Source organism: Hirundo rustica, chromosome 12 (assembly GCF_015227805.2).
Source record: "Hirundo rustica isolate bHirRus1 chromosome 12, bHirRus1.pri.v3, whole genome shotgun sequence".
NCBI lineage: Eukaryota > Metazoa > Chordata > Aves > Passeriformes > Hirundinidae > Hirundo > Hirundo rustica.
The window spans coordinates 5,913,823-5,938,343 of NC_053461.1; the positions used below are offsets into that span (position 1 = coordinate 5,913,823).

Below are 24,521 nucleotides of genomic sequence, written 5' to 3' on the forward strand. Positions count from 1 at the left end.
TGGCCTTGCATGGGACAGAAAAAATTCAAGCATTTAGATAGCCAAAGGTCCCTTTCTTACCTTGGGGGGGGTCAGAAGTGTGTGTAGTATTTAAGAAGCACATTCAGAGTCTCTGTAAAAGTCCTCATTGTTTCCAGTCTCACTCAACTTACAGGATTGGCACTGCACCCACCTGGAAGTCTCTTCTCCCAGCAGCTGGGGGCAGGTGGGAGAGTTATTGTCCTTAGCAGGGGGATTCTCTGTTTAAGAGTTAAGCAAACATGTAAGAAAAATTTGCTGTTTCCCATCCAGAAGTGGGTAAGATAGACCTGTCTCCATCTCAGATTCAAAATCCCTCCTTACTGTCATTCAAGGCCCTTCCAGTTCCAAGGGACCAATTTTTTCTGCATTCCTCAGTCGAACAAGTTGGACAGCTCAGAGAAGGTGCAGATGTCGTGATGGATTCTCATCCTTTGGCTGGAGGAGGTTTTCTCATCTGGAGCTCATCTTTGAGCCCCAGTGTGTGTTGGTGTCAGTTGATAGCAGGACGATGGTGCCTCGCTGACTTTGCTCTCTGCTCTTTCCCCACAGCTCCTGTATGACAACCCCAAAGCTCGTCAGGAGGTGGAGTATCACTGGCGAGCCTCGGGCTGTCCTCACATTGTCCATGTCCTGGATGTGTATGAGAATATCCATCACGGGAAGAGATGCCTGCTCATTGTCATGGAATGGTATGGACCAGCAGCAGCCCCTCACCAGGCACCGCTTTTGGAGGGGTGGAGGAAACAGGAGAAGGTGTTGGCTTAGGTGACAGCTGGGGGGTTTCTCAGCAGCACAGTTTTGGTTTGCACAGGAAATCTCCTGTTCTCTTTATGGAACTGGTAAGGAAATGTGCAGCTGCTCCAGGCATCCTGTGTGCTGGAAGAATGAGGAGCCTTTACCGGAAAACAAATTTTCATTGTGCTCTGTAGCAATTGTACTCATTAAAGCATTGACTGATTAATACACCTTTGAAAGACATCTCTGCCAATACGTTCTGCTTTGGTTGTGATCAGCTTCCAACTTCAGATGTAAATCCAGTGATCCAAGGTGATCTGTCCTGTTGTATCTATTTTGACTCTAATTTCCCTATTCTCTCCCTAGTCTCCAATACCACAGTTTTTGTCCTTTTAACTGAGGACAAATTAATAATTCTTTGAGGTGTCTTTGCTTCTTTTTTTTTTTTTTCTTCCTCTCCACCCTTCACATGAAACAAGATTCTTGTCAGCCTCCCAGTGCTGGCATATCTGACTTCCCATCTTTGTGTGTCGTGTTCCCTGTGACAGGGTTCATTAAACTGAAAGCATCAAAACTCCCTGGTCTTATTTTACTTTCTATTTCTGCCATAGCAGAATGCCTTTCTGCATTGATGCAAGTGAGTGTGATTGTTTAGGAAGCACTGGCATAGGAGGCAGCCTGTAATCTTTATCTCTTCCTGCTGTGGTTCCATGAGATTATATGAATGCACAGTCAGGTGTTAATTTTGTCCTTTCTGCTAATATAAGGTGGGGGTTTTGTCTTCTTTGTTTCAGCATGGAGGGAGGAGAGCTGTTTAGCAGGATCCAGGAGAGAGGAGACCAAGCTTTCACTGAGAGAGGTGAAACATCACAAGTTTAATTTTAAAGTTTGTGAAAGATTTTTTTTCTTTCTTCTCCATTTCTATGTCCCCTGCTTCCTTTTAGGATTTTTTCTTTGATTTTATTCATGGTGGTGTTTGTTGTTGTTGTTATTGTTATTTATCCCACTGTTCGTTAAGAGTGGTTATGAAAAGTTCCTGAGAGCCAGGGATTATGAGAATTGCCCAAGTTCAGTCAAAATATGAAAGGTTTAGAGAAAAATCTTTCTACAAATCTACTCAGCTTTTTCATTTCTGTACCATGATAGCATCTGTTCCTCTGATCCCTGGTCTTGTGCCAGACCACCTCTGCCATGATCAGTGCTGCTCCTGCTGTCATCTCTCTCTGGCTGTCCCTCAAGCAGCGTCACTGCACATTGTTGGGTCATGAGTACAATGAGCAGATCACAGCTGATGAAACATCTCCTATTCAAGGGATTTAAAGCACTGCTTGAAAGGAAGCGATATTAACCACACTGCAAACAAACCTGCCTCCTGTAGGAGCATGTGTAAAGCCCTGCCTTGAGGCAGGGACAGAGCTTGCACTAGACCAGTCTTGCCATTTTTATTGTCTTTGCTATTTATTACTGACAGAAACACAGGTCTGCTTGACTAGGGTTTTCCTTGCCCCCTCACAGCAGACAAGAGCTTGTTTCTGCTCAGAATAAAACCATTAATGTTTGTAAGGTGATAGTGTTTGTGACTGTTGGCCTGACAAAATTATTAGAAGCAGAAAAATACATACCCGGGCTTGTAAATTACTGCGACTTATTTTGCAGATCTGGTGTAGAGGCCAGTCTGTTTTCTTCTCTTGTGTTTCCTAGCCTGGGATGAATCCTTTTTAGTCCTGTGAGAGACTTGCGCAGGGAAAATGAGCATTTTTAGAAACTTTATTTGTTCTTCTCTAAAATACAAATTCCTGGGAGAAAACTGGTTCCATGAACATTAGCAACTGCACTCTACTAAAAGCATTGTTTTTCTACGTTAGATAGGCTTGTATAATATTGTAAATACTTACTCAGAAATCACCTGGTTAAACAAAAAAACACCTTCATTCTTTCCTGAGGTAAATGAGCCCTGTGCCACTGGATTCCCCAGGTTCACTGCCTGTTTATAAAGCCACAGCTTCCCATTAGGACCTGGAAGGAGGAGGTTGTGCAAGGTTTTCCCCAAAGAACAGGAGTGTTTCTGCATTCTGATTGTCCTTGGCTGAGATTGCATAGTCTCAAATATCGAGCCATGTGATAAAGGATTCCAGGTTGCAATACAAGTTCTGCCTATGCAGAACCCAGAGGATCAGGTTGAAGTTTCTGTTGTTTCCCTGCAGTGGAGATGTGATATAATGCTCACATGAGAATGTCATTCCTCCCTGCTCTGAAACCCCTCCATGTGTAACTGAACCCTTCCAGACTCCCAGAGCACTGCTGTTGCAAGGCAGCTCCACTGCTAGAATTTCCCATGGGGACTATGTTGAATTTTTGAAATATATTCTTTCAAAGGTGGCAGTTTGGGGCTTTGCTGTATAGAAATGTTGATTTTGTTCCTCCTGATGAAAAACTTCTAAAGACAGTGAGGACTTAAGATGTGACCTATCCTGAAATGACTATATTGTTATGTAGCTCTGTTTTTAGAAAATCTGATAGATCATCCTCCTACCCCTGAACTAGAAGATGAAAGTTAAATTTCTGTCTCAAGCAACCCAGGACATGTCCTGGACAATTAGAGATAAGGTTCTGGCTGGGGCTCCTTTCTTAACAGTTGCTGCTTGTGTACCTGCTCTGCTCTTGCTGCTTTTTTTGGTAAGCAAATTAAAGCACAAATTTCCAGGCTCCTGAAGAGTCTGAGCTGCTGGGCTGCAGCGCCTGCTCTGGAGGAGACTGAGCAGCCGGGCAGTTGGGGGCTTGGTGCCTGCAAACCCAAAACACAGCTGTCAGGGCTAATTTTAGGATTTCTCTAGTCTTGACGCTTGCCCCATGTTCCAGCAAGCTATTTGTAAGCTATAAGCATTTCCAAGCATATCCCTGAATTACAGTGGGAATGTTAATGTGACCTTTCTCTAAAACTGTATTTATAGAGGCCTCTGAAATAATGAGAGACATTGGGACAGCCATCCAGTACCTGCACTCCATGAACATCGCGCACAGAGACGTCAAGGTGAGGCCCCAAGGGGTGTGGGCTGGGGATTAGAGCTTACAGCAGGGAAAAAACCGGGCAGCAGGGATTTTAACAGAACTGGGAGTGCAGTCAGATGGTCAAAGCGTTCCTGTTCGTCTGCCAGTGTGAGAAAGGATTTGCTCACCAGTTTGCAACTAGTCCAAGGTTGGAATATTCATGTGTGCTAATGCCTTCCAGTTGTGTATGGAATGCAGAAAAAAAATCTCATGATAGTCAGATGCTTAGTTAAAGAGATACTGCCCACTTGCAATCCATCAATTAGCAAGAAAATAGCACTGCTTCAAGTGAACCCATAACTTGTAGATGCCTCTATGTGCAGTCTTTGCCAGTTATTAGTTACTTCATCATCATACTTGTATTAAAAAAAAAAACCCAAACCAAAAAAATAAAAGCCCCAAACTGCAAAACCCCCTTCAGAAAAGGGGGAAACTTCTGGGAGGAATAATATCAAGTTTATGCATATAACCCACTTCAATAAGCGTGTGAATATTTGGGGAAGTAAGGAGATCTCAGTTCCTGCCAGTGTTTAATGAGGTAAAGTTTGAACCCCAGTCTCGTTGTAGGGGGTTGACAGTTTGTAGGGTCCTATTTTGTGTTCATGCTCTGAAGTGCACGGCACGAACAAAGCCAAACTTGCTGCACTTCCAGCGCAGGGACACGGGGAGGAATGGAATGTGCTGGAGAGCAAGACATGTAATGATAGAGGCGGCAGATCAATTCCACAGCTCTGAGCTGGTGAATTTTCTACAGGTGTTTGTGTGTTTAGCTGGAGGGAGAACTGACACATCGTGGTGTCACCAAGGGGTAAACTGGGAAGGGAGCTGAATAATTGCAGATAATGGAAATACCCTGTTGTCCCTGTTCTTGGGCACAAGAGCTTGTATTTCCCTCTGTGCCACTTCTGCCTGTATGGAGTGTGGTGCAAGAGTGGAATTAACTCAGGTTTCAGGAGACAGAGGAGGGGGGAGCAGCAAAGGGACTGTGCCTGTATCAGTTAATTTGGATGGCTGAGGATTTCCTTTGTCCTGCCCCTCAGCTGAGGATCAGCTGCTGTCACCACACAGATCAGTCCCAGGCAGGGCAGGGAACTGGGAAAGGTTCAAGAAGCCAGACTGGATGTCCACTGGACAGGGTCTTGTGATTAGCTCTCCCAAATACCTTGCTGAGAAGGATGTTGATGCTTAGTCTGAGGAAAAGTGCTGCTGCGTGTTGGGAGGGAACATGCTGTGTGTTTGGTGGGGTTGTGACAGAAGTAAGAAGACCTAAATGCTGGTGGTGGGTTTGACCTGTCAGCTTGTTAGAGACATCTCTTCATTGTCCTGTTTATCCTCTTCTGGTGGCCTTCCAGCCTGAAAACCTGCTTTACACATCTAAAGACAAAGACACCGTGCTCAAACTCACAGACTTCGGCTTTGCCAAAGAAACCACCGTAAATGCACTGCAGACCCCCTGTTACACTCCTTATTATGTGGGTGAGTTATCCAAGGCACATTTCTGTTTCAGTCATTCCTTCTCTTACAGTGGGTGGGAAGTTTTCTATTGTGGATGTAATGTGAAGTGTTAGCCTCCAGGATTTAAACTGGGATCCAGTCCAAACCTGGTCTGGTTCCAGTACAGTTGAGTGCTCCTGCTTTCTGCCTTGGTGACAGAGGAAACAGCCTTCACAGGAGATACAAATGAGGATATACAAAGAGAAAGAGGGATTTCCTCCTGATTACACTTGAAGTAATCCTGATGTTTCCTCTGAACGATGCAATAAAAGCCATAATTTGAATTGAGCACCCATATTTGGGTGTTTCTGTACAAAACTTTTCTTAGCTTAAATTAATGCAATAAAAGAAAAGCGTGTTGCCTCAGCTGTGAAACTTCTTTAAGTTGGCAAATTAAGGTATTAGTAATAAAGAACTAACATGACTTAATCATAGCAGAATTTTTCCTTCATTTTGTCCAAAGCTGAAGCACTGTGTAATGAATGCCACAGCACACTGTCCTTTATGCACTCATTTTAGTCTTGAGTTAATAGTCATTCATCAGATGATTTGACTGGGGCAGTCCATGCTAGGAATTTCTTTGCTGCAAAAAGGACTTCATTTGTTTGAAAAATTACTTCTCTGATTAAAGTTTGTATAGTTTTCTGTATTGAAAGAGACTTATTCACTGTGAACAGATAATCACGTTAGCAGTACTCCTTTTCTGATGCCTTCTGTATTTTTGTAAGCTGGATTTAGTGATAAAATGTTAAAGAGTTTACACACATAGGGTTTTATGCCTTTATATTTGTGTATAAACAAGCTGACATTTCCCTTCTCAACACCTTTTTATAAACCAGCATGATTGCTCATGTGTTTAAAGAATAATTTTCCTTACAAAATCAAGCTCCCTGCCAGTTCACCTGCCCCAGGGGACAACAAAAAAAAATCCCCTCTAAATGTATCTCTGTCTAATTTTGTTACTTAGTGGGAAAAATATAATGCTCTGGAGGCCAAAGAAAAATGCAGTGCCCTGTAGCTGCTGGAGCTAATCACACCACCCAGATATCATTCAAAATTTTATCACAGCTCCAGTAGGGCCTTTCTATTCTGATTGCTGGAACATATGCTCCTGCCTCTTTCAGTGCAGTGTCTCCCTGTACACATTTAGCTGTAGCTCCTTCTGCCTTTTGGTAATCTTAGTACTCCCTTGAGCAGAGAGACACCAAGGTGAGGAGTAGGGCATTTTTCCAGCTCTGTTCCTGCTTTTTAAAGCTACTTTAGATGCCTTTGGGAACTTGTCAGTTGAAAGTGCTACCCAGTTCCTGCAGTGAGTTGCATTTTTTAAATGCCTCTGATACCTGTTGTTGAAGTGTTCTGCTACTTAAAAGGTGATAGAGATGAAAAGAAATACCTGGTACTCTGTTTACTTGTGGTTTTCATCTTCCCCAGCCCCAGAAGTCCTTGGTCCTGAGAAGTATGACAAATCATGTGACATGTGGTCATTGGGTGTCATCACATATATTCTGTAAGTATTTGGGAAGGAACCTGGTGAACAGAAAGAGAGCACAGCTTGTTAAATCTGCACTCACAAGTAATTGTTCACTGGGCTCATGCAGCCTGCAGTAGAATACAAGCTTGAATAAAATTTTTTAAGAGGTGAAAGGACTTCTCTAGTTGAAAAATTCTTTTGTCCACTCTTGCAGCCTGTGTGGGTTCCCTCCATTCTACTCAAACACCGGTCAAGCCATTTCTCCAGGGATGAAGAGAAGAATTCGGATGGGGCAATATGGGTTTCCCAATCCAGAGTGGGCTGAAGTATCAGAGGAAGGTAAAAATCCTCTCTGGTGTTGATGAGTGTGAGCATGGTGGCGTGCAGTGCTTACAAAGATACTGCTTCTAAAAATCTGTCTGGGCTTTTGTTTCCCTTTCTTCTACGATGTAAATCAATTTTTTGTAAGGTGCTGCAGAGAATGACTGGGAACTCAAATAGCAGCCAGCAACCTCAGTGCTACAAACAGTAAATGACTACTGAAAACTTCTTTCAAAATCCAGCTAGTGTTAGTGAATGCTGATACTAAACCCTCTGGAAAGAGGAGTCTCTAATCCTGAGAAAGGAGAAAGCCAGGACAGCTCCAATACCAGCTGAACTGGAAGAAAGACAAACTGTCTTAAGAACTTATTCAGTCTCTGCCCTCCTTGGTGATCCAGCCAGCAAGGATGGCAAGTTTTCATGCTGGCTTTTTGGGATGTGGGAATTTGTCAGCCGACAGTTAAATCAAGGTCAGCAATTTATTTTGTATAGGTCATTGATCAAAAGCCGCTGGGCTCAAATCAGTGTCCTGAAAGTGGCTATTTTTGATTCCCTCTTATCCTGACAGTCTCATAAGCTGGAAGTCTCACCTGCCTGTCATATTAAAGAGAAGGGTCAGCAATGTCTGTGCTTATCTGTTTTTATTACAAGCCCTTTATATTGCTATGCCCCTGGTTTTGTCTGCTGTTTGGCAGTAAAAAATTACCCTTGGACCCCGCTGTGCTCTGTGGCATCTTCAGCCCTCACTGGATCTCATGGCTGTGTGTGCAGCACAGCCTGCTGAACATTGTTGAGGGAGATGTTTTACCCATGGGTTTCTGGCTAAATATTTTCTCAACTTTGGGTCTTGTTCATGTTCCAGCATTAAAAACAGACCAGAGAAGCCCGGTGAGAGAACATGCACTTGGACTGTGTTTAGGGTTTCTGTATGCTTGTGTGGATGGAGAGAGGGGCCCTCTACCTCTGAGCCTATTAAAATCATCTCATCTGTGCGTGTTCTTTAGGATGATGAGGCACCTTTGGCAGGCTGCTGCTTTTTTCCCTGCTTTATGCTGTCCTTGTCCTTTACAGCTTCTCTCAACAAACTAAACTTGTACCTCTGGCAATTTCTTACAAGCATTTAGTCATCTTACATGTGATGTTCCTAAAAGAGAACTCTTATTTAGAAGTTTTTATAGGTTCTCTAAGGAAGTTTTGTGTAAGTCCTTCTAAAGAACTTCCTTTGGATGTAGTGTTTCCAGTCTGTTCACCCACATTAATGAAACTCTTGTTTAGACTCTCACCATGTCATATCTCAGTTATTAGTGCTCTTGCTTTGGCAGGTCCCATGTTCACAGAAAGCTGCTGCAAAGCCTGTTTGTGCAATCCATTTAGTTGTCTTTTTTATCTTCTTAGTGGCCTCTCAGTTGTCAAAGTTTGTTGCCCCTTTTTTCCACAGCCTGTGCTAGTTGTTGTCTTCCATCATTTCTCAAAACAACAACTTATGTATTCAGTCAGCCCATAATGCCCAGCTTGGTCCCATCTTTGAGGCAGGCAGCTTAGCAGCCTTCTGTTCCTGTGCTTCTCTTTTCCTCCAGTTGTTACTCTCAAAGGGGTTGGTTTGGTGATGTTGAGAGCATAGCTGGAATCCCCAGTCCTTCTTGTCTCTTGTTTTGGATGTTTTCCTGGTTTGCCCCTTTAAACACTGTATGTGGCGTCTTAACAAATTCACAGCAATTGGGAGGTGTTTTCAGTTCTGCAAAGTTGTGTTTCTTCATTCAGCAGGTCCTTGTGTTCCCAAGGTGATTTGAGAATGCAGTCCTAGACTACACCATGCCCTGTTGGTTCTGTTTTTCAGCCAAACAACTCATTCGCCATTTACTGAAGACTGACCCAACAGAGAGGATGACAGTCTCTCAGTTTATGAATCACCCTTGGATTAATGTGAGTCTGATATCTCTGCTTACACCAGGAATCGATCCTTCCAGGCAGAACTTAGGTGTATCTCCACACAGCAGGAGAAGGGCTGTTACTACTGTTGGTCCCTTCATTAACCTCCTGTGCCCTCCAGAGAGGGTCACCTGCCCATAGAACCACAATTCTTGGTGTTAGCAGAGGACACACAAAGGGAGACACCCACAGTCATGTCCTTGGAAGCAACAGCTGAAGATGTCTCTATATTCTGTGAGCAGGCAGTCTCTGTTGACTCTGCAGCATATGCCTGTGTTACTCTCTTTAAAAATACAAAAATAAACTCTATGTGCTTACTTCATCAGTGCAGGATTTAAAGAGCTATTATTAGTGGTCTCAGGCACCATTGTACATAACTGTGTTAGGGTGAACATGCTCCTGTGCTCAGTGGGAATTCTCATCCTTGGCAGAGTTTGGAAATACGTGGGGGAGGAGCAAGGGTCTCTTATTGCCCTGAGAGATTGCCAGGTAGGGTGGTGAGAGCTATTAATGGTCCCAGTTCAGGTTCCATTCTATGCCTTGGTTGAATTTACTTCTTAATTTACTTCCTTAAAAGAAATCTGGGGAAATTTTTGGGGAAAAAAAGGAAAAAATTACTTTATTAAGACAATATGGACTCTTCCAAATAAGAGACACAAATCCCAGAAGTCACAAAACTGAGTTTCATTATACCAGCTCTGCTCTGTAGGTGTCCCTCAAAATAGTAGGTTATACTTCTCACATTTGTGTCTAAAAAGATATCAGTCTTCTTCTCGCTACCCAAAAAATCGTCAGCCAGGAACAGAATCACTTCTGCTGTAGAATGCCCTTTGTTCCCATAGTGCTGGTGTGTCCGTGCTGAGCCTCAAAGGATGAGACAGAAGCAGAAGTGTGGCTGATAGTCCCCGTTCCTCCAAGGCCCTGCCCTTGGAATCGGATGAAATGCAGCTGTAAGACATCCTGATGAAGTAGAAAGGTGTTGTTATTCAGAGCTGAGAAAACTGAGAAGCTGAGTTTGTAAAGACTCTGTAGAACAGACCCCAGACAATGTTTCTGGTCTTTTTTAACCAAATAAAGAGTGTAATCTCTGCTCAGAATAAATACCTCCAGCTCTGAGTGTCTGAAGCCCCAAGAAGGTGTTTCAGGAGTCAGCAGGTGAGGAATTTCATGGAGGGAGTGCCTAAAAGCTGAGGAAGCCACCACCTACAGCAACATTTGTTGCTTGGAATGTGCACAGAGCCAATTAATGAGGAGGAAATTAGAGACGAGGTCTGCAGACTCTGCTGCACCCACTCCAATTGGAGCCCTGCTCCAATACCCTTCCTGGAAGAAAGCTGCAGGCTGGCTTTTCTTTCTGCTGAACCTGTTGCTCACAGGGAGCAGAGGGAGGGAGAGGGAAAGACCAATACAGTGAATGTCTGTGTTCTCCCTTTTCCTAAATCCCAAAGTGGAAACATGTCTGAGGAGTTGCACAAGCAGTGGAGGAGGCTGCTTGTGTCTCTTTTTTTTTTATCCTTTCTCCCTCATTTTTTAAGGAGATGGATGGCAGAAGTATTTTGCTGTTAACTAGGCAAAAATTGTCAGTTTAGGTGGAGTACAGACTTACTTAGTTCCTTCTGTATAAGTTTTTTTTAACAAGCAGCAGCTCACAGCAGAAAGGGGAGCACCTTCCACAAGGACAGGGATGCCACTGAAACCAGTCTGCTTGTTTTCCATTTCTCTTGTCCCAGCTGTGTTTGATAAAACTGTACTCCAGTACTCCAATGAATGTACTCCAGCTGGATAAAACATCCAGCTGGAGGATGCAGGAGTCAGGACTTCTGCTCCACTTCTATGACTGCTGCTCTGAGCTCAGGTGAACATGAGCACTGGTTCCAGTGTAAGGTTTGTTTGACAGGGATGTACAGGGATCTTCTTAGACTTCGTTGACATCAGCTGTGGGATGCCACAGCAGTGAACAGCAAGTTTGGGTAGAAAGCATAAGGAAAATGGAGTATCCAAATGAAATTACAGTTTGAGTTCTGGACTGGGAAGAATTGCCATGCTTCTTGCTGAGTTTAGTCAGGGAACTGTGCTTCATGCTTTAGAAATTGTCCCTTATTCTGATGTAAAGGATCTCCTGATCTTTCATGGCAGGTGAGCAGAGATCTCAGTTCCACGTGGTTGCACTGTCTTCTGAGCTGTGCCTTGCTTGAAGAATTGTGACATTTCCTCTTTGGGGCTCACTTAGTCTGTTGAAGTGGTAGTCTCAGTTAATGCATACATGCAAGAAAATGTCTCCTACAACAAATCCTAGGAGAGAAAGGTCATATTAACCACTTTAAGGCATTGACTAATGAACAGTGAACTGACAGTTAAAATCTAAAATATACATAAAAATTTTATCCAACACTGGTTGGATAAATTGTTTGGATTGGAAGGGAGTAGAGTGAAAGGTCAGCACTGATTTCTCCTTCTTTTTGTTCTTTAAATGTTGTATGGGGAATGTAGTCCTTTTCTGCTACAAACATGAGTTCATTTGTGGAGTGATTGGAAGCAGGAAAAATGAGGGCCATTGGAGAACATCAGAGCAAGTTTTATGCCCTTCATACACAAAGAAGAACAAGAAGTCACTTCCCAGATACTGTTTTTCAGGACTTCTTTTGGTATTTTCCTTTGTTCTCAGAGATCAATGTCAGTGCCACCGACTCCTCTTCACACTGCACGGGTCCTGCAAGAGGACAAAGACCACTGGGATGAAGTTAAAGTGAGTCAATCCAAATTCAGATTTCTTTAAGTCGAGTGTGATAGGAGATGAAGTGTGCTGCCTTCTCTGTGGATGTGCATTTCCTTGGATACTGTGGCTATTTTGAATACAATCATGTCAAACAAGGGAGGCATAAACAGTCTCGCTTACAACAGTAGCGTATATGATGAATTTTAAAAAAGAAGGAATGCTATTTGAGCTTCATCTGGCAGCCTTGCAGCTGCACCAGATATCAACAAAGATGGTGTTTATGATCAAAGGCATTAATGATGCTCCTCCTGAGCCATTGCATGTGCCCAGGGAGGAGAAAGACAGTGCTGGGGCAGCTTGAGCTTCATGGCAGTGAAGAATGTGATGAAAACATAGGGTGACAGTTGGGAGGGCTGAGCTGCATTCGGGTTTTGTGCAGTGCTTTTGAATTGTGGAACAACACTGAATAACCTTAGTCTTGTCTTGTTGTGATATTTGGTGGGGGGAGGAGGAGAGGAAAAAAAAAAAGTCTTTTCCTTAATCTAAACAGGTGCCTCACCTACTGTGTGTACCAATGACTGCTGAATGCTTCCTACAAAGTGAAACTGTAGGGCACACTGAAAGTCTTAACTCCTTCCTGCTGGCCTTTAACAGGTTGGCATGCTTTCACAATTAATTCTGAATTTTCTGCACTTCAAATTCCTAGAATTTTGACAATTGCTGTCATTTACATTCCTGTAGTGTATTTTGTACTGATTTTATTTAAATCATTGATGTATAATCTCAGCTGTTGAGCTGTGTAATGGTAAAATTTTCTAGGACCTAGGCAACATTTACCTTCTGAGTCAGAGATCAAGCAGATATTTTCACTTAGCTGCCTTATTTTCCACGTTTCTTAGAATTTCTTATGCTTATGCTTTTGTATAGGTCCCAGAGGTATTCCCTCGAGCTACCAACATACCCATGATATCGAATTGTTTTTCCTTTCCAAATGCCTAGGCATTTGTTTACTTGAACAGATTTTTCTTTACAGCCTTATAAAAAGTTTAAAATACTCCTGTACTTAAGCATTAATTCCAGCTAAGAGATGTGTGAATTTGAAGCACATCCTTCTGAATATCTTAGTGTGGGGGCGCAGAGCTAGCCAGGGAGGAGTGCTGGGCATAGGGAGGGGGTGGAATTTAGGCCAGCAGAGCTGTGTCCCGTGTGCCCCGGTGTGAAATGTGGTGTGAAGGGTTCCTGCTGAGCGAGGCCTGGGTGGAGGCAGCCCTTGTTCCCGGTGCTGTGCTCAGCTCCCATGGTGTGAAGGGTTCCTGCTGAGGGAGGCCCGGGTGGAGGCAGCCCTTGTTCCCGGTGCCGTGCTCAGCTCCCATGGTGTGAAGGGTTCCTGCTGAGGGAGGCCCGGGTGGAGGCAGCCCTTGTTCCCGGTGCCGTGCTCAGCTCCCATGGTGTGAAGGGTTCCTGCTGAGGGAGGCCCGGGTGGAGGCAGCCCTTGTTCCCGGTGCCGTGCTCAGCTCTCGCAGGGTGAAGGGTTCCTGCTGAGGGAGGCCTGGGTGGAGGCAGCCCTTGTTCCCGGTGCCGTGCTCAGCTCTGGTGGTGTGAAGGGTTCCTGCTGAGGGAGGCCCGGGTGGAGGCAGCCCTTGTTCCCGGTGCCGTGCTCAGCTCTCGCAGGGTGAATGGTTCTTGCTGAGGGAGGCCCGGGTGGAGGCAGCCCTTGTTCCCGGTGCCGTGCTCAGCTCCCATGGTGTGAAGGGTTCCCACTGAGGGAGGCCCGGGTGGAGGCAGCCCTTGTTCCTGGTGCCGTGCTCAGCTCCCATGGTGTGAAGGGTTCCTGCTGAGGGAGGCCTGGGTGGAGGCAGCCCTTGTTCCCGGTGCCGTGCTCAGCTCTCACAAGGTGAAGGGTTCCTGCTGAGGGAGGCCTGGGTGGAGGCAGCCCTTGTTCCCGGTGCCGTGCTCAGCTCTCGCTGGCCGCGCTGACAGAGGCTCCGGGTGTCCCTCCTCCCCGGGCTGCGGTGTGGGGTGGCCGTGCTCTCGCCGCCTCAGGCCTTCACCGCATTGCTTGCTTGCTTTCAGGAGGAGATGACCAGTGCTCTGGCTACCATGAGGGTGGATTATGATCAGGTGAAAATCAAAGACTTGAAAACGTCCAACAACCGCCTCCTGAACAAGCGCCGCAAGAAGCAGAAGCAGACGGGCGCCTCCTCGGCCGCTCCCGGCTGCAACAACCAGTGAGGGCAGAAGCCAAGGACCTGTGGGTGAAGTGTAAAAGTTAAACAGAGCAATTTCAAATCGTATGATCGCCTCAGTCCACGCCACAGAGGCAGTGAGATCGTGAAGATGCTATCCTGCAAAGAGGGAACAGTGTGCTACCATTTTGATAACTTGAATCAGGGCTTTGCTTTTGAAGACTAATGGATCTGACGTGATTCTGTTGCATATTGCAAGGGAAGGTACAGTAATGCCAGAAACGTTACAGCTTTTTGGTTTGGCTTTAACTGTGGGACAAGAGGAGAGAACAGGAGGCGGTCTCGGCATCCTAATGCACTGAGGCTTTAACAGCCATCTACAAGAGTAACTTCTGCTGCTGTTTTAATCTGGAGAATAGAAAAGTGCCAAGTGTTCTGCTAAGAGTGTTTTGGTAGTTTAGTAGAATTGGTAATAGTCTCTATTTCCAAACTTACCTCCTATGCTTACAGAATATCACCTAAACTGTAGACAGTTATTCTTGTTACAGGAAAAAGCATCCATACATTTCCATTTCCAGAAAGTCTTTGTGTAGTCAGACTCACGTGAAGATTTGAGTTGTCACGGATTCCCATTTGATAACGTGTAAACTTTCTGAGCTGTAGCCATCATGTTGTGTCTTTGCCACTGTCAGACCCCTCTCTTGTAATGTTTTCAATTTAACTGGTACTTTATATGAAGAGTTTCAGTAAGGATTTGAGTAATTGTAAGTATCCTGCAGAGAATATTGCTGCTCCCCTTGGATCCACAACCTCCAGGGCATACAGCTGCACACACGGGGGATTGCTTTAGAAGAGAGACTTCTGAAATTTGGCAAGATATGGCAAATGCATGTTCTCTGAACCCTTCTGGTAATTATCTCCAGATCCTGTGCCTAAGTTGTGCTGATCACAGCAAATTGTGGGGTGTTGGGGTTGGTTTGTTTCCTGAAGGCAGGAGGGGGAGGATGCAACTTTATTTATGGTGATTTGGTGATGTTTCAGGATCCAAAGATTTTCACCACTAAAGGAAGATTACTTCTAAGTACATCCACCCATTGGTTTTTTCCTATTTTCATTCTTATAGCATGGGAACCTGGCCTTGGTTTGCTGGTATGTTTTATTTTGTGATCAAAATATTTTCTCTCAGTGTATTTTGGGGTTTGGCTTTATTTTTAGTTTAGGTGAAGCAAATGTTTGTGAAAGCATTATCAGATTCTGGGATGAAAATTATGTGCTTCCAGTTGTGCAGGCAAATACACCTTTGTGGTAGGCACACAGAGTACTGGTGTGTTAATAGGCTTGGAAGAATGTAAAAAGACAAAAAGGAAAACAGGGCTCCAGAGCAGAACTGAATTGTTAGATCAGAGTGACACACAGCAAAGCTCAGCTCGAGGCTTTGGACCTCATCTGAGGAGCCCAGTTCCCATGTTCAGAATGGTGAGTGAGACCTCAATTCTCCTTTGTGAACTGGACTTAGGGTTTTGTAACATGATTTATTAAAATTAGGTTTTAACATTCCTTCCTTCTGTCATCCCTGTTTTTGTTGAGTTGTTGCAGAGTTTGCATTGATACATCTGTGTTGAAGGTGACAGGCAAGGGGAGAAGGAAAGTGCTCCATGATGTCCACATTAAAAGGCTGCCCAACTTTGAACATTTTTGTAAGAACACAAGGTTTTGGTTTTAAATATCGATCTCTGTAAAGTTGTATTTTTAAATGATTTAATGTTTCAGGTATCTGTGATTATAGCATGTCCTGTATGTTTTTGTTTTGCCATATTATTCCAATGAATTATGCAAATATTATTCACTACCTATAAATGAAGAGTTGTGATGTGTTCAGGGTGCAACAGTTGGATTTAGAGCCAGGTCCAAGTTTCTGTCCCTTTATCTAATTTTTTGAGGGAGGTGTGTACATTATTGCTGCCATTCCATCTCTGTGCCCCATCAGGGTGATGGATGTTCCCAGGGCAAGCAATGTACAGTGTGCTCTCTTATCTGCCTCAGGGACAGCACCACTGAAACTGTTGCAAACCAGCCTTTTTCCTCTGCCTAGGCCAAGGTTTGAGCTCTCAGTTCCCTCCTGGCTTGTCAGTTCAGTCTGGATCTCCAAGAGGTGTCTGTTCCTGGGTGGTTTTCTGTAGAAAACCTGCAAAACACACCTGGGCCTGATTCCTGCCTGTGGGGTTCCAGCATTTACTGCAGATCAGAAGCTGGATCTGAGGCATCTGGCACAGCACCTTCAGCTTTGTGTTCCTGTGTGGCAGGACAATCCCATCTCATTAAACTCAGCCTAACAGTTCTTGCCTTTTACTCTGCAGCGACGGCGCCCAGGAATGCTGTAAAGCCCTACAGGAACCGAGAAGGGCCTCAAAATGGCAGACATGGAAATGGATGCAAGTATTGGACAGGGGGAAGGAGGAGACTCCTTGGGAGCTGGGAAACAGCTGCCCTGCGATGTCTGGAGCCTCAAACTGCCACTCTGCTCCAGGCACCGCTGCCTTCTGCAGCCCAGTGGAGCAGGACAGCTCCTGTGTTACCTGGAGCTGGGAGGGGCTGCCAGGGACCGGGTTTGGGGTGTCAGCATTTCCCCAGCAGGGCCTGTGTGCTCCGTGGGGATGTGGGGATGTACGGAGCATCCAATGGACTCGGCTCTGCCCAACCCCACTGCACCACCAGCCCCTGCCCTGCCAGCTTGGAGAGCTCCCCAAAACCAGCCTGCTCCCCAAATCTGAACCTGCCATCAGCTCCCCAAACCTGAACCTGCCATCAGCTCCCCAAATCTGAACCTGCCATCAGCTCCCCAAATCTGAACCTGCCATCAGCTCCCCAAACCCGAACCTGCCATCAGCTCCCCAAAGCTGAACCTGCCATCAGCTGCCCAAATCTGAACCTGCCATCAGCTCCCCAAATCTGAACCTGCCATCAGCTCCCCAAAGCTGAACCTGCCATCAGCTCCCCAAAGCTGAACCTGCCATCAGCTCCCCAAATCTGAACCTGCCATCAGCTCCCCACCCCTGCCATCAGCTCCCCACCCCTGCAGTATCTCAGGCCCTGCTCTGTGGCGCTGCTGAGGGCAGTGTCCCTCTGGCTGCCAGCAGGGCTCTGGGCAGGAGGCTCCTCCTCCCTGCATTCACACACATTATAAAGAGCCCTGGTGAGCTGGTGCTGGTGTTTGGGTCTTGCCTCTTCCCCCAGCCATGTCATATAATAGTCTTTTTAGAACCTGCTGCTCAGGATCCAGATTTATAGCCTGTTTTTAGAAAGGATAGGCTATTACAGAACTGATTATGCATTTGCATATTCATCAGCCATATAGAGGAGGTAAAGAGCTGGGAAGGGACAGAAGAAATGAATGGTCAATAGAGAAGGCTTCAAGGAGAACACAGATTAAAAGGTCTATTTATTTTTTACGGCAGAAGCTAAAAAAAGGGTTGTGCACAATTCCCCACCCCCATCCCTTTTCCCAGCGATTGCTCATGGCCCACTGCTTCCTCTTGTGTTTCTCTGCACTGCTCCTCACACACGTGGTTCATGTCCTCTCACCAGTGCTCTTGCTCCAATCCACGCACAAAAGTGTGGAAATTCCCTTCCTCTCCTTCCCAGCTTTTGTATTCCACGCTTTCTTGCCTCTTTGTCCACATGTGCCACATGGTGAACCTAGGTTTGATGTGGTACAATTAAAAACTCACATTCATGATAAGCTCTTGGCCTAATTCTGTGTTTTTCTATTTGTCAAAACCCAGCATGCGGTCCTGGGATTGCTTTTCTGTCTTAACACTTCACTGCCTTGAGTCTGGAGGCCCAATTACGTAAGTGCTTCTGACTTGTCTGACATGAGGGATAATGAGAATGCTACATACTCAGTTTGATCTAATTTCCCTGTCCTCTTTTCAATTCACACTTTATTTGGCCCGTGTTTAGACAAAGGTGCTTTTGAGAAGAGAAAGGTTTAGTGAGGAGGAGAGAGCCAAAGGTTTTAATTATTTGCAGGGAATCATGAGCACTTGTATTTTTTAGACCCGTGGCCCAGGTGGGGAGGAGGTGTTAATGTGTGCTCAGCTGCTCTGATGTGTTCTCCTGCTTAGCCCAAGGATGGAGCCAGCTCAGCTAACAAACCTCAGGGACAAGGAGAAAGGAGCAAGCAGGGAATGACTTCATGTGCAGGTGAACTCAGATTTTTCTAGGAATAAATGTTTGGGGGAGTTTTATTGTGGAAATATCAGAATCTTCTTTTTCCTGGGTTCCAGTGTTTCCCCTCTTCACCCAACTGTTCTCAATAGTGGAGCTGGCATAGCTGAAAATGGACATAGTTAATTCTCTTTTAGAGAGCCTAAAAAGGATGAAGGCAATGAAGCAAACTTGAGAGACAGAGAACACATACTCAAAATCCCAAAACAAAAATAACTTGTTAAAAATTCTTGCAAGCTAACAGGCAAGTCTTCAGCTTTGTGCTTAAATGTATCTCACCTTTGGAAAATTGAGGTTAGAGCAAGCCTAGGTAATAACATTTTCTGAAGAAATGTTTCCCTGAAATCTTTGCACCAGGTAAGAAAACTCTTTTTGAGAATTAAGTCCAGCTTTAAAATAGGATTATATCTTTTCACTTTGTGTGGTTAGAGGAATTTAATGGAGCAAAGGGAGCAGAAATGGGGGATAATATGTCATGTTGAAAAATAAGATTAGAAATGTCTGCTGTTGTGTTCTACTCCACCTTACTTTTTTACTGCAAGTGCTACCTCTGTACAGATATAGCAAGATAGATTCAATTCTTTATTAGTCTTTTTTAGCACTGGAGAAGGAGGATGTTGCTGCACTCTAGGGAAATGGGGAAGATAACCCTGTGACTGTAGATGAACATCTATTCTGGTAAATCTGTAAATGATGCCTAGCATTAAATTTATTTTAAAATTTCCTGCCTCATGAATCTGCCAGATGCCAGAGTCTCACAGGTCTGCTCTAACTGCATTATGGGACAGAGACATCACTGTCAGTGGGTTTCCTCCTGCTATTTGGGACCACAAAAAGGAGCAGTTGCTGAAATCTACTGCAGTGGTTTTAATTTCCAAGAGCCAAAAGAGGAAAGAGTGTCTTTCAAATCGCTGGAGATGACAGAAAGGACCAGGCTGTCTTTTATCTGGGGAGGGGTATCTTGACCTTCACTTCAGCTCCCAGAGCTGCTGATATCAAACATCTTTTATCTCTGTGGGGCTGCTGGCCCTGGTGAAACCTCTGCTGCTTTGACACCACTGTGAGCCAGGGAAAGTCACTCACTGGGCCCATGGGTGCAAACCACTGAGAATTCTTGGTGCTGGGGCTACAGGGAAGCTCAATAATGCCAAAAAGGAGGAGCTGCATTCTTTGCTTCCATGTTAGGCTTCTAAGTGTCTGAATTTTCCTGCCTCGAGGTCCATCCCAGTACTGCCAGTCTAGCAGCCCTTTCTTCATTTGTTAACAGGGAGCACAAATTTGGGGACTTCTTTTGGGGACTGCATTTCTTTCTCTGAATTTCAAAGCTGGAATGAAACTCTTAAACAGCATAGGTATTTTGCCTGATGTGTTCTCCCCAAACTTTCAGGCTAATCCATTTGGGAAACATGGAAGATGTTCCCAAGAGACTTCTTATTGCTTAGCTACTGAAGCACCTGCTAAAACTGAGCTCTTTTAAAAACTGAAAATTATTCAAATGCGAAAAAGAGTGGGTTGATCTGGAAAAAAACTTCTCAAAAGACTAAAATTAGCATGGAATGTGTTAGAAGAGAAATACTGGTGGGGGAGGAGGACTAAGGTTTTGTGGTTTGTTTTTTTTTTTAAATAAAAATGCTACTGCTTAAGTAATGATCAAGGAAATTCTGGTTAGGATATCAGCTGCTGCTCCAACCCAGAGCAGTTCCCGGATTCAGAAATAATTATGTTTTCCTAAAGATAGATCTACAGTACAGACTCCAGGGGTTTTTTTCTGAGTTAGTCTAAAGCAAGGATCAGCTTGATGTTTATAAATGAAACTATTGAGTAAATGCTGCTAATGAACCAAATAAATAGAGCTTTTTTTTTAGAGCAACTAATAACTGAATAAATAAGGTTTGCAGATTAACTTCTGCTCTCCTAAAGTTGCCTGAGTGAACTGCTTGCAGAAACCTTGTAAGGTGAAGTTACCTTTCATTTTTGCTTTTGGAATTTTGCATTTCTATCTTGCACTTGACCACTGCATGCTTGATTTTTGTTTTGAATAAAATTCTAATTAGTTGTCCCAAGGCTACCATTCCATGATGCAAGGGTTTTTTCTCTTTTCTTGGCTCAGTAGCAGTTGTACCACTTCTTTTATTTCTGAATTTCCTTGTGGTGTAAAGGGTTGGAAGAGTTTCAAGGAATCCCATTACCTGGCTGGAAGCAAAAAACTTCATTGTCTGTAAAACAGTGAGGTGGAAAGTTCCAAGTAATGGCTAATAGTAGGAAAAAATCACCCTCTGAGGAAAAGAAAAGGTCTCTACAAAGAAATGCACCCAATTAAAAAGAGTAAAATGAGATGGTCTGGTTATCTTCCTTTTAAATCCTCTGTTTTTCTCCTCCTTGATTTCAATAGCTGGATGTATTTTATACTGCTTGGAAGTCATGAATGCTTCCTTTAGAGAGATCTGACTGCAGTATTTCGGTTTCTTCCCTATGCATTAAAAAAAATTCCTATAGAAGTTTTATGCTGTAGGATATTTTAAATCTGAGGAGTAGGAAGGAATTGCATTTCCTGATTTCGAGTGACTCAGCTCGGTCTGCCTCCTTGTTTCGTAATAGATTCTCTGCATCCAGCTCAAACCTTGGCTGGCACTCGGGAGAGGTATCAGATGTTTTCTCCAATGATTTGTCATTGCTGCACTAAGTCAGTTTTTGAGCTGTTCCTTGAGGATCCTGGAGCAGCCATCCAGTGAGCAGTGGTTAGCTCAGAAGGTGCATGCCTGTGTCACAAGGCATCTGCTGCTGTTCCTTGGAGCTTCCGTCAGCTCCTGTTGGACAGTGACGTGCCTGGCCAGCAGGCACTCAGCAATCATCACTCATTACTTGATTAATACTGTTTGTTTTATAGTGTCTGCAGCCACTCACACACATCAAACCTTATTCCCATAACCACAGTCCCATATGAAGTATTACTTTTATTTCTGTGCAAAACCTTCGTGGTGGTCATGTTCTGTACTAAGTAAATTAATTTCAAAGCATCTTTTTTTAAGCCTGATAATTTTTTTTGTAGGCTTCCTGAGATTTTGTGTTTTCCTTTGGAGCAGATATTATTCCCACCACCAGAAAATTATTTCCAGTGAGAATTTGAAAGGAAAATCTGTATTTGTTAAAAAGAAATTTGTTATTTGTATGCCATGTATGGATGCATATGACGAAGTCATAATGTGGAAGAATCTAATTAGTACTATCCAGGCAACGGAAGACCTTGAGCTTGCTTGATTAGAATTAACTGCTGCATACATGAAAGGAGAAATTTAATTCAAATTCCTATTAATCAGAAATGCCATCCTGCCTAAATGATTAAAAAAGAAAAAAAAAAAGCCATGCTAATTTTCTGTTTGGATGATGATGATGTCCATGTCAAGAGTGATTTTTGTGTTGCTTTGATCTTTGAAGTTATATATACTAATGTACAAACAGAAGTATTTCAAGTTTTGTGGCCTGAATGCTTTCAATTCAGAAGCACAAATAGATATTTATGTACATAGAAGTAGGTACAAAACCTCCAAAATGTTGTTGTCGAGTTCCCTTTTGCCCCTTCCCACGGCATCATGCAGGTAAGGTTCTCTCTGCCAGTGAATGTTGTGTGGTTCCTGTTCTCTGTTTTCTCTTTCCCCTCTGCCACTGGGCATTGCTTCGTCCAAGGAAGAGGAGGAGAGCAGCAGATGGAAGAGCCCTGGCTGGGATTGCCTGTGGTGTTCGGCACATGCAGGTGAGACCTGGCAGGACGGGGAGTTGTGGGTCTGTAAATGTTGCTCAGGATCTGCACCTCGGCTCTGTAGGAAACTTCAGTGCTGTGAGAAGCTGCCTGGCAGATCGTGACCACTTCTATGTCATATTTGGGGTTTCTTCTGTTTTTTTTCTGCAGCAATTGGATTATAGGAAAACTGCTCTGTTGAAATAGTTTTACATTAGGGAAAGGCTGTTTGATGTGCTGAGTGCCAGCTTTGTTGTTGGTTTGTGTGTCACAAGCTATCAAAGGATGTGATGAAATTGTGACTCTCAATCTCAAATGCTGCCAGCCACAAGGATGCTAACACCTTGTCTCAGATAGGTTTGGAGGCTCTCTGTCCACCTTTGTAAGTCTTGAGACGTTCAGGTGACACAACTCAGTGTGCTGTGGCAGTATTACAGACCAGGAATATATTTTATCTCTTTGTGTACAATTGGGTCAAAAACCTCACATGTGACCAGTTGTCACAAAAATGGAAATACACCCCTCACACGAGGAGTCGTGTACAAGCTGCTGTCCTGATATGCAGTGGGAGCAGGAAAAGAATTCATCAGCGAAATGTTGAATTTCATGTTTTGTTGGACTGTGTGTTTAGCTGAGGGGTTGAACATCACCCTCCTTAATATAAAAATTAATGGATTCTCTTTGAAAGTGGATCAGAGCAGGGTATACTCAACTGTTCATCAAAGTGCAGAAATATAAACGTTAGACTAAATTCCAAAATCCCAAGCAATTGTAGCAACAAAGGGGAAAGAATATGTAAAGTGCACAAACTTAGCTTCATGCTTCATTTTGAAAATAATTCATGGTAATCTGCATGTTACTTAGTGTTTTATGAAGGAAATGGTTCTTACCCTTGGAAGTTGAAAGGGACTTACTAAACACCTTAGAGTGTTTGAAATAATGGTCCTAAGGTTTAGCTCTGTCTGTGCTTTTGAGCAAGGCTCGTTGATTCTGTGAATCCCAAACGAGCTGGGGTGGAGCGTGGGCTGCACTGAGCATCACTTCATCTGCACCTGCAGCTGCAGGACTGCAAGGGACAGTGAAACCCAGCTTCCGTGATGGCACATAGACCTTGAATTCCTGTCATTGGGAGGGTAAAACTGAGGCTGCTCTAATTTGTTTCTCATTTAGTCTTGCTCTTCTGTCTTTATTCATGTCCCTGGAGATAGGATGGCTCTGGCAGCTCTGGAGGGGCAGCAGGACATTTCAGGTGGCTGCCAGCCGTACCCATGATTAATGGAGAGCCCTGGCCATGTGCATAAAGCCAAGCCCAGGAGGAGGAGCATTGGCTGTTCCAGCCTGGTTCACATGAGATCTGACCTCGTGCTGCTGCAGGCAGGCCCTTGTGTCTGGCATCACAGCTCTTAGTGTTTCTCACACCTTTTTTAATGGTTTTGGTTTTTTTTTTTACTAGGGAAGGTAAAAGATTCCTGTGCTCTTCTTTTCAACGTGCATGTGTGTTCCTTTCCACTGTTTGTGGGATTAAGGTCCCTTCCAACCCAGACTGTTCTGTGACTGCTCTGTGATTTACAGTGATTGCACTCACTGTGTGAGGGTTGTAAGGAACACGCAGAGATCATCCTCTGATCCTGCAGTGTAGTCACTGGCTGAGCCAGGCACCAGCCATTGACAAAGAGGAGATAATGTCCCTTTGAATGTCCCCAGTTAGGATAATTCTGGTTTTCAGCTGTTCATTCATTAGCAGAGAAGTAAACAGTGCAGCAGAAGGTTGTGAAGCAGGGTGTTTATTCACTTGTTTTCTGGCCTTCTCTCTGGATTAATGAAATGACTCATGGACAGTAATAACATGCTTGGAGGGGAGGGAAAAAAAAAAAGGAATAGAAATATCTGGAGGTGGGACATATAAGGCCAAATCTTTCTGTCAGGACACCCACAACTCACCTTACATATGTGATCTGGTTCTCTTTGTTACATTTGTTAAATGTAAAGAATGAATCACAGCCAAAACCCCATGGCAAAAGAATGAAATGATCATCTGAAATGTGCAGAGTGGTTTAGATCTGTGTGGAAGAAAAGGCTGGTGGAATGGCAGGCTCTGCAATTGCTTGTAAATGTTTCTGTGCAATTTGGCCTTTTCTCATACCACGTTCCCCTCTGCCCAAGGGGAGGGACAGCGTGTGTGATGTCCACAAGACAACTGACCCAGTCTGGCTCTCGCCGTCCTGGTGCCACTCACCCCCTCTCTGCTTCCAAAGTCCCATCCCATGGTGATGCTCAAACCTCTACCAGTCTCACAAAATGGTGAAAGGAGAATAGTGAGACTGCTCTGATTTCAGAGATACTCAAGGACTCATTGTTCTTGGAGAATTTGGAGCTGAAAGACTTGGAAAGGTGACATGGATTTTGGTCAGAGAAGGAAACCAAACACAGAACCAGGTATCACAGTGCACCTGAACACCCAACCGTCTTGGTCCCTCTACTACAGCTTCCCAAGGAACACTCAAACCCACCTTTGTGAAGGTGATTGTCTTAGTTTGGAAGGCAGGTGTCTGCTGTGGAAGTCAGGAGCCTCCCTTGGAATGGAGAATGTAAAACCCCTCCCTCTGAATTATCATAATTTTGAAATTAAGGGGCTCT

General features: G+C 44.3%; 1 protein-coding gene across 5 annotated transcripts in view; it reads left to right on the forward strand.

Moving 5' to 3' along the window:
- Window positions 1-19,999, forward strand: part of MAPKAPK3 (MAPK activated protein kinase 3) — a 53,898-nt gene extending 33,899 nt beyond the window's left edge. For 4 of the 5 annotated variants that reach the window (XM_040076315.2, XM_040076313.2, XM_040076314.2 and 1 more), the window contains exons 3-11: window positions 571-710; window positions 1,551-1,615; window positions 3,708-3,787; window positions 5,157-5,280; window positions 6,730-6,805; window positions 6,984-7,108; window positions 8,928-9,013; window positions 11,685-11,765; window positions 13,809-19,999. In XM_040076315.2, the coding sequence (XP_039932249.1) occupies window positions 571-710; window positions 1,551-1,615; window positions 3,708-3,787; window positions 5,157-5,280; window positions 6,730-6,805; window positions 6,984-7,108; window positions 8,928-9,013; window positions 11,685-11,765; window positions 13,809-13,967 (936 nt within the window). In that variant the 3' untranslated portion in view covers window positions 13,968-19,999. The remainder of the gene's footprint in view (window positions 1-570; window positions 711-1,550; window positions 1,616-3,707; window positions 3,788-5,156; window positions 5,281-6,729; window positions 6,806-6,983; window positions 7,109-8,927; window positions 9,014-11,684; window positions 11,766-13,808) is intronic. The other variant, XR_009208241.1, reaches the window with a different exon arrangement.
- The last annotated feature ends 4,522 nt before the right edge of the window (window positions 20,000-24,521 follow it).